The 10,562-nt window shown below is 37.2% G+C and overlaps 1 protein-coding gene across 2 annotated transcripts in view; it reads left to right on the top strand.

The window, feature by feature from the left end:
- The first annotated feature begins 274 nt into the window (after positions 1-274).
- gpd2 (glycerol-3-phosphate dehydrogenase 2 (mitochondrial)) overlaps positions 275-10,562 on the top strand; it is a 36,679-nt gene continuing 26,391 nt past the window's right edge. Inside the window, exons 1-6 of one of the 2 annotated variants that reach the window (XM_051112426.1) lie at positions 275-396; positions 1,448-1,552; positions 5,562-5,733; positions 6,106-6,230; positions 6,744-6,841; positions 7,629-7,792. In XM_051112426.1, the coding sequence (XP_050968383.1) occupies positions 1,454-1,552; positions 5,562-5,733; positions 6,106-6,230; positions 6,744-6,841; positions 7,629-7,792 (658 nt within the window). In that variant the 5' untranslated portion in view covers positions 275-396; positions 1,448-1,453. The other variant, XM_051112427.1, reaches the window with a different exon arrangement.

The raw sequence follows: 10,562 nt of genomic DNA, 5'->3' as shown, positions 1-10,562 counted from the left end.
CATTGACATTTCATAATAAATAAATGCGTTTTTATATTAGAAACACTCGGTTTAGCATGTTATAGCTATACATGTGATGCAAATCCTTTTGATAAATTATCCTGTACAACTAAGAGTTAAACAGTGTCTTGGGTGTGTTTGTAAATGATGGTCTTACAAAACGCCTTTCTATTCCAAGTGCGGCTACAGTTAGACGTCTGGACACGCCTTCCTAAAAACGATTGGAGGAGAGCTGTGAATCCTCTATAGTGATTTGTACATCCTCCTGTCTGTCAAATACTTCCTGTCACTTTACTTCCTGGATTCCTGAATAAGTAACATTGTAACATCACAGTTGATAGCTTCACTGTCCATGATTTTCCTTTTTAGACATCACCATCATCATCGCCAAAACCAGTAAGTAAAAACAAAGGATCTCGACATATTATTTGCTGTATTATTAGACGTTGATCGTCGAGCCTGTCCGATCTATTCTTGGATGCGAGCCAGCCACTGTTGCTCCAGCCCATATTTTGTCAATTCTTGAAATATGTGTCATAGAAATTGACTCATTTTAAGTTAAATAAACAGCTGTAGGCTTTGCTTTGTTATTGCACGATGTATCTGCTACGATCGGTGATGATTTGATTCGATGTCAGTAATAGGGTTCACGTGAGTTCATGTGATGGAGTGGATGAGTTACATGAGTCTATTCATCACTGTTGTCTATAAGAACGGAGCATAAAGGGAACTCTGTTTTTAGTTTTTTTTTTAAGACTTTACTGACTTCAGCCTGAATTAATGTACATATTCACACTCCATTCTAGGAGTCTCATTTATATTCGCTTGATTCTCATACACGAACTGGTAAAATAATAACCTGTAAGGCTCCTTTCTCTCTTTATCTCTCTCTTGCACATGGTTGGCCATGAACGGACCATGCGGGACAGGCGTGAATTCAAACAGAGTAGTAAGAATGAGTCATTCACTTCCTCTAGTATCATGGAGTGAAATGACTTGCATCCCTACCCAGAGCATTAGGTCGAGAGTGATTATAGCTTTGCTTTGACCTTGATTGTCAATTTTAGGTTTTGTACAGTTGTTGTTTACACAAACTGGTCCTGGACATATGACAGTTTTGTTTCATCTGAACACAAAACACTGGTGAGTTACGAACAAGTGTTACAGGTCTGTATAAATTTATCATACCAAGGTCAGGGAATGTGATAGGGGTGATAAGGAAGTTAGAATAACTTTTGTTTTTATTTTTAGTTAGTCAGTGAGTGACTTTTAAAGCGATGTGTTTCCTTATAATTACCAGAAAATGTAAATTTATGTTTAATTGAGGTTAATTTCAACACATCAGAACGGTAAAAAAGAAATGAGGCTGTAATAATATGCATTTTAAATATACAGTGCACTTGATCAAAATACTTTTTCCTGTGGTTGTGCTGTAAATCTGTTTCAGGGATCAATGGCTTTCAGAAAGGCAGTGAAAGGAACCCTAATAGGAGGTGGAGCTGTAGCAACAGCCTTCGGCTTATCACAGTTCTTTGAATACAGGAAAAATCAGGTATTGATTTAAATATCATCCATGTTGTTGCTCTACCTTATGAATGTAAAGTTTCGGCCAACTCTTTTGACAAATATCAAGCATTTTGTTTTAACATTTCACATCCATACAGTGACTCCTACAGGTTAGAGTGCACAATACAAAGACTGCAGCTGTTTACACCCATATGTACCACAGCAAGTCTTGTCCTGACTCAGGAATGTTCCCTGTGTGTTTATACAACCTTAAAGAACAGCCTTATTTAGCTCACATAGAATTCAGGCCCTTAAAGCTAAGGTCAGTTCATAAAAGTTTATTTTGATGTGGTCAACAACTGTATGGGACAGATTTCTTGAATGAGAGCTAGAAATCTTATTAAGATTAGACCTAAAATCTCATTTGTACCTTTCGGTACGGTCTCACGTCTCCAAACTTACCCCGTTCTCCCTCTAGGGTGGACTACCGTATTAAAATCAGGTTTTGTTTGCTAAAGGGAGATTACACTTGAACAGTGATACACACATTGTTTAAAGGATCTCTCTTGAATATGTAATCATGAACAATCTGATCCCCATTCACGCCATCAGGGAGTGTGTCACACACCTTGTTCTGTCTGTATTTAAACTAGTAAGAACCCCGGGGGTCTCGTCTGTTTAGATGCTATACCAAATAACGGAAGGTCAAGTAGATTAAGATAATCAACAAGGCTTTCTGAAACAAATGAAGAAAAAAAAGACAGACCCTTGAAGAGCAATGGGAGTCCTGATTTTCTCTCTCATCATTTATTTAAATCTTCCCAAGCCCATTTTGTCCATTATCTTGCATCTCAACTGTTCCAATCCCAATGAAACTCCAGGGAGCGAGAGAATTATGCACTCTCAAGGACACGGTTGCCATGGAGATTGTCACTACACGATTAATTTGTCCAAAAAAAAAAAAAAACAGTTAAAGAAGATCTAGAAATTTTCTTCACCAACATGTCACCAACATGAACACTCAACTGCAAGACTTCATTGGATGTGATGCAGCAGGCAATCAGATCACGTTCATGTGACATTTGCATCCCATGTTAAGTGTTTCACTGAAACTTTTGTTCTGATGTTTCTCCATTTATTTGTTTATTTGTCCCGCGTGTCATCTCAATGCAGCCTAAATGGGTAAGCAAAAGTCAAAAGAGAAAGAATGAATCTTCTTTCCAAAATTGCTTGCAATCATGCATGTGGCAGATGCTAATCTTTGGGATTGTAATGTTAATTTGGTGAGCGCGTGCGTGTGTGTTGTGAGTGCCTGTTTGTCTCGTCTATGGCAAGGGCACTGTTACACTCTGGCTGAAGTATCACTCTGCGGTGGCCGATTGCGTATTTGCATGAAATTCTCTGTTTCCGTCATGCTCTTGTCCTGATTGCAGGACAGCCTCTCTTAATAGTGTGCGGATGTTTTAAATATGTCTGTCCTTGGAAATAGACACTAATTACTGAATCTTGTTTTTACATGCTATTACTGTCTAAATTGCAAATGTCTGGGCTCATTTGGTCATTTGCAAGTCAAATGGACCCTACGGGCTTTTGGGGGCAGATTGATGTAATCATTTAGGCCAAATGCTAACGAAAAAAATGAATAAAACGTTTCATTATGGCTAAAACCCTCGACACCTAGCTTCGCCCAGGCTTGTTTTCTCTTCATTTAAATTTCGCAGCATTTTAGATTGGCAGCTGTTCATTCACAATTTCATTCTGTCAGTTTCTCTGTTTGACTTTATAAGACTTCAAATTTGTAAATGATAGGAAGATTTTTTGAAAAGAACATTTGATTTCGGGAGTGTACATACCTAAACTGAAATCAAGCTTAAAGAGATAGTTCACCCAAAAATTAAAACTCTGTCATTAATTACTCATTAATTATTCATGTCGTTCCAAACCTGTAAGACATTCATTCATCTTTGGAATGCAAATTAAGATATTTTTGATGAATTCCCTGCAGCAATGCAACTGACACGTTCAAGCACCAGAAAGGTAGTTAGGACTTCGATAAAAAAGTCAATATGATATCAGTGGTTCAACCTTAATTTTAGGAAGCTACAAGAATACTTTTTGAGCAAAGAACACAAAAGTAACAACTTTATTCAACAATTTTTCTCTTCCGTGTCAGTCTTCGCGAGATTGCCACAACATATGCATGTGGTGCTGCTGATGCGGGAGCTGGTTTTCTGACGGAGAATGTGGATTCAGAAGAGAACAGGGTTGCCAGGTTTTCACAACAAAACTAGACCAGTTGTGTTTTGGAGGGGGTTCCCTGGTAAAAATTGTGTTCCGGTGTGTAAAATACATGTTTTTTGGCAGGGTTCCCCTGTTAAAATTTGCATCCCAGGGGCTAAATATTACGTTTTCGAGGTTGCTTTAAAGGGGTCATCGGATGCCCATTTTCCACAAGTTAATATGATTCTTTAGGGTCTTAATGAAAAGTCTCTAATATACTTTGGTTAAAAATTCTCAATGGTTGTGTAAAACAACACCTCTGCAAAAATTATCTCATTCTAAGGGGTTGTTCCTTTAAATGCAAATAAGCTCTGCTCGCCCCACCCCTCTCTTCTCTCTGTAGAGTGACGAGCCTGTTTACTTTAGCCGCATTTAGCAGCTGAACTTCTTAACTACCATGTTATAACGAAAGGCAATCGCAAAGATTTATAAAAAAATCCTTTATACTCACCTCTGCTGTAAGTAAAGCTGGATCACGAATGATTAGCGCGAACATAGACTGATATATGTAGATTGGGAGCTGCATTCCATTCACAAACAAACGTTATTCACTGCATCTTCAGCGGGTCAGATGTCGGGAGTAAATGACGACCACTATGTTCATTATTACATCCAGCCAAACAACACCTCAATCGCTCAATCAGAGATATTCTTGTCTAACTTACATCCCTGCTCCGGCATTGAAACAATGAAGGTTACTGGACTGTTACAGCTGATCTGAGGTAAAACGCTCATATCAATCAACTATCGTGGGAGCGGCAACAACCTGCAGCATCAGTTTTAAAGTAGCCCAGGTCCGAGGGGAAAACCACGGACTTGGCAATACTGGAAGATTGTTGAAAATTGTTGAATAAAGTTTATTTTTTTTGTGCACAAAAAAAGCTTGTAGCTTCATAAAAAAGAAAGGTTAATGGACTATTTTATCGATGTCCTTACTACCTTTCTAGGCCTTGAACATGTCAGTTACATTACTGTCTATGCAGGGTCAAAAAGCTCTCGGGTTTCATCAAAAATATCTTAATTTTTGTTTCGAAGATGATGAAGGTCTTAAAGGTTTGGGACGACATGAGGGGGAGTAGTAAATGACAGAATTTTCATTTTTGGGTGAACTATCTCTTTAAGGTATAAACTATCAAATATTGTTGTCTGTTATAATATGAAAGGTCACAGTGCAGGTTGCCATAAAGAGATCCGTGAGATCGTGTCATGAATGCTAATTTTTATGTATTTATTTATTTACTTATTTATTTTTTAATTTTTTGTTTAACTCCCTTGAAACTAAAACTAGAACTGGAACCTAGAACTAACTGAACTAGAACTTTAATAACCCAACATTTGAGATTAACAATTATGCATTCTCTGTAATTCCTATGTCTTCGCATGCTGACTAACATAATTTTTTATGAAATATATTCTGTTTTCTTGTTGTGGAGTGATTATTATGAAAAGTGCATGTTCAGTGTTTCTCTAGTAAATTTCTAGACATATTTTTTCTTGTCTTATTTAATTAATCTGAAATAACCTGTTTTAATTTACATGGTATTATCATTATTGTTATTATTATAATTATAATTAAAGATCAATCCAGAATGATCGAAAGCCTTATGTTTGGATCTAGATTCAGCAATGACATCTTACATAACAATAATACTTTACATGCATTTGCACAGTAAAGCTTAAGGAATATAAATTCTGGATTGCATCTTATTTTAATGTCTTTGACCACATTTTTCTTTTATGTTCTTATTTCTGTCTGATTTGCTGGATTTGTTCAGGCTCGGCTGGCATATGTTGAAGCACAGGGTGAGCTAAAGATGCCGTTTAAAGATGCTCTCCCAACAAGAGAGGAGCAGCTTTCAACACTACGGAACACAGAGGAGTTTGATGTCTTGGTGGTAGGCGGAGGAGCCACAGGCTCGGGATGTGCCTTAGACGCTGTCACACGCAGTATGTACTTTTTCTTGACAAATGTTTGCAATTTTACTGATATTAACTTTGAATGAGCGTTTATTGTGCAGGTCACTTTTAATCCAATAACGAATTTGCCCTGTATGCATTTTTAGTGTGAATTTAGCTTGTTTTCTTTCTTAAATTTGATGATTTATATTAGATGTTTTATTCTCGTTAGATGTTGTGTTCAGCTCGGGAAACCAGGCAGAGCGCCTATGTGCAATAAGCATGTTGTGATATTACAGATAGTGGAAAAAGCCATATGTAAATGACAGCAGCTGCAGTCTAAATATTTGGCACCATAAGGTCTTGAAATGCCAGTGCATTGTCTAATCCGCTCCTTACCTGTCTTTCTGCCCCCTCGTCCAGATCTGAAGACCGCCCTGGTAGAACGGAGTGATTTTTCATCGGGCACCAGCAGCAGAAGCACCAAGCTCATTCACGGCGGAGTCCGCTATCTGCAGAAAGCCATCATGAAACTAGATTATGAGCAGGTGAAGGCCCCATTTTTCCCTATTTGCCCCTAATATTTAGAAGAAGGATTGCAAGGCCGCTTACGCCACCACTGTGACATTTTGAGCACATCAGACAGACAAAGAAAAGCACAAACATTTAGTACAATACTGCAGATCTGAGGCATCAGTGTGGTGGATGAATAAACAAAACTTAGACTTGACCATCAACTGTAAAAGTTATCGGCTATAGTCAGAATTGGTTGTTGGCCAAATTAATGTAATTTTAAAAATGCATTTAAGGAATAAAATGAGAGTAAAATATCTTTATATTTAATTGCATATATAAATATTTGCTTTCGAAAGCCACAAAATGAAGATAATTCAAAGGATTTTAGTTGTGTTTATTTTATTTTTATGAGTAAATTAACATCTGTAAATTAACATTAATCGAAGACATTTTCATGTTTTGTTCTAGAACATAAATTACTTACATTTTTAATTCAGATATTTCCTGAAAATATTCATTAATCCTAATTATTTCTTATTTCTTAGTACATGATGGTGAAAGAGGCCCTTCATGAACGTGCCAATCTGCTGAACATCGCTCCACACCTTTCTGCACCTTTACCTATAATGCTTCCTGTTTACAAGTAAGAAAACCAGTTTTTCTAATTACTACTACAGCTATGTTCACTAATTTACACATCAGGCAATAAAAACACTGATCATTGAAAGAGAAAAAATGGAATGGAAATATAGGGTTAGACAGAGCAAAGTTGAAGAGAAACACTGAAGACATCCAAGATTCACAAAAGACAGTTTTTGTATTTAAATCCATTGATAAGTTCACAGAAATGGCATTGAACCTTTCATACGGACACCCGCAGCAGTTGGGGTTCGGATATTCTGTGGATCAATGCTGAACCTCTAGCCTCCTCAGTCTCTGCCCCTTGTCATTCTGGGTTTTTAAAGGATCTTCCTGTCTTTACCATCATCATTACTAATTACTCGTGGCATTTATGCCTTGCTCTGATATTTAAAGCAGCCGGAGAAGTGTGAAAGGGTCACAGGAATGAGAAACCTCAAGATTACATCATTTGCCTGTCAGATTTTTTTTTTTAACTTGAAACAGATGTGTCACAAGGTGCTATATGACTTGGTACTTGGACAAATCCAATTCGGCCCATGTACAGCCATATCTATTTTAATTAGCAATATACACTGCTTAGAAAAAAAAAACTTAAACCAACCTTTCCTGGCTAACCAGCAAACAGACAAGGTTGGGAAACCAATTAAGACCAAATCAGCTTAGGTTGGGCCAGCTTAGTTGTTTCACTAGGGTACTCAAAATATCATTGTTTGTATTGTTTAATACAGATTGTGCAGTCAGTACATTCGCGGAATTCACAGACAGTGATAGTGTGTAATTGTACACAGGTGGTGGCAGCTGCCGTATTACTGGGCCGGCATTAAAATGTACGACCTGGTTGCCGGATCACAGTGTCTGAAGAGCAGCTACGTCCTGAGCAAGAGCAAAGCACTTGAGTTCTTCCCTATGCTGAAGAAAGACAAACTCGTGGGAGCCATTGTCTACTATGATGGTGAGCAGGAACATTTTCTCTGTCTCATTTCTTTTGGCCAATAATCAATTTAAAATGTTAAAAATTGATGAATTCTAAAGTAATTTTACACATTCAAATACTTGGGGTCAGTGAGATTATTATTTTAATATTTGATAAAAATACAGTAAGTAATTTTTTGAACTATTATCACAATTTGTCATTTTAATTACATGTCATTTAGTCCAGTGATTGCAAAGCTGAATTTTCCAGCAGCCATTCCCAGTCTCCAGGGTCACATGATCCTTCAGAAATCATTCTAATATGCTGATATGGTGCTCTTTCTTATCAATTTTAAAAACCATTGTGTTGCTTAATATTTTTGTGGGAATTGTGATACTTGTTTTTCATCATTTTTCAAAAATGTCTTGTCTCTTTTAGATCAGTTTAATCTATTATTTAATGCATTATTGCTAATTAAAAACAATCTTACTGACTTGTAGTGTACATACAGTGGAGTACAATAGCATAATAAAATCACGCAATGTCAGATTTAAAGATGTATAAAAACGAAATGATAAAATATAAGTAAACATAGTTAAACAGTTGCAACAGTACAGCACGTAATCACATAATTTTGGATTTAAAGGCGTATAAAAAACGAAATGATAAAATATGTAAACATAGTTAAACAATTGCTACAGTACAGCTTGTTACCTGGCTGCAAATGAAAAAAAGCTTTCACTGCAATAAAGTAGTGCCGTTTTACTGGTGTCATTGTTTCCAGAAAACATTTAAATCATGTTCTTTTCATTATTTACATATATGACCTTTAAAAAAGACTCAAATTGATTTGTGTATTGAATAAATTTGCTTTCAACCCATAAATTCAGAGGTTTATTTCTCATGAGATGTTACAGGTTTGAATCTGACTTTTTTTTAGAGCTGCAAGACGATTAGTCGCGATTAATCGGTTTAAAAGAAAAGTTTACATTTGCATACTGTATGTGTGTGTACTGTGTATATTTATATATAAATACTCACACATACATGTATATATTAAGGAAAAATATGTTAGATTTATATGTAAAATATTTATATTTGTGTATAATATAAATTATAATAATAAATAATAATAAATTATTTACAAGTGTACATACAAATACAAATATTTTTTTAAATATATACATATATGTGCGTATTTATATATACATAAATACACAATAAATGTTTATAACAATAAATGTACACAGTACACACACATATAGTATGCAAACCTAAACTTTTCTTTTGAATCGATTAATCGTGACTAATCGACTTTTTACAAAAGAGAGAAAGAGGAGAGGAATATGTATATATGTGACCCTGGACTACAGAACCAGTCCTAAATCGCAGGAGTATATTTATAGCAGAAGCCAACAATACATTGTATGGGTCAAAACATCTTGTATGCCAAAAATGATTAGGATATTAAGTAATCATTTTCAATTAAGATATTTTGTAATTTTAATATCATAAATATATCAAAACTTAATTTTTGATTAGTAATATGCATTGCTAAGAACTTCATTTGGACAACTTTAAAGGCAGTTTTCTCAATATCTTCGATTTTTTGCACCCTCAGATTCCAGATTTTCAAATAGTTGTATCTTAGTCAAACATTGTTTTATCCTAACAAACCACACATCAATGGAAAGCTTATTTATTTGTCGCTTTCAGATGATTTTTATCAAGATAAATCTCAATTTCAAAAAATTGACCCTTATGATTTTGTGGTCCAGGGTCACATAAGTTTGTATAAGGACAGAGACATTTTATTTAAATAAGAAAAAATCTTCAATCCAAATGTCAATCCAAGATTTGTTATCATTAAAACAATATAACTATTTTAATTTGCGGTTTTATGTGGCAATAAGTGCAATCTCATTTGTCTCTGTGACATTCCTGCATAATCTTTGTAAAACCGCCACCGGCTGTCGCGGCCGAACTCATTGCGCCCGTGTCTCTGTTGGCCCGTCTGCGCCCTGCGCCGCCCGAGGCTGCCACCAGGCAAAACTTCCATATGTTCCTGGTTAGTCTGGGTGTGCAGAATGTGTCCCCTTTACTCAAGGTCCCGTCCGTGGCAGCACAAGCCCCGCCCAACAACCCTGCCTTCCGGTGCTTCCCGTCAAACTACATTTGGCCCGCGTTGATACACACGGTCCCTTGCAGGGCAAGCGGGCAGCTTATATTCAGGGGGCGCGCGGCGGCTATCTGAGCAGCGATCTGTCACATCGCGTCCATCTGTGGGAGAAACAGAGGCGAAGAGACGTCTGGATGCTCCGTTCCCTGCCTTGCCGTGTTTACGCGCCACCAGTGACTGCGTTAAAAAGCGTCTTCATTTGCGTATGTATGTGTGTGGAGAATCGAAACCGGCGATTGTAATGACAGTTTAGAGGTTTTATTCGTTCTTCTCCCCACGTCCGTTCCTCCCTCTCCCCCCCACCATCCCTCCTTCCCCTGGGTTGTCAGCCGGCTTTTCTCTCCAATTATTCAATCTGGAACAATCACGGCCGTGACATTTCCGAATCTGACCTTCTCCGCTGGAGATCGCAGCCTGCCTGTCGCTATTTGCCTCCCTCTATTTCTCTCCCTCTCTTTTTCCCCTACTCGCATCACACTCTCTCGCTTCTTCTCTTCCTGTCCCTCATCCTCCTTGAGTCCTCTCTCCCTTTCTTTCTTTCACTATCTCATCCACATGCACGGCCGCCCGTCACATCCCTCCTCCGCTATGATATGTCATTCATTCTTTCTGTAGGTCTTTTTTTATTAA

The sequence above is a fragment of the Labeo rohita genome, chromosome 6 (genome assembly GCF_022985175.1).
Source record: "Labeo rohita strain BAU-BD-2019 chromosome 6, IGBB_LRoh.1.0, whole genome shotgun sequence".
Lineage (NCBI taxonomy): Eukaryota > Metazoa > Chordata > Actinopteri > Cypriniformes > Cyprinidae > Labeo > Labeo rohita.
Note: the sequence above shows the minus strand (reverse complement) of the source record. Positions and strands in the feature narration are given on the sequence as shown.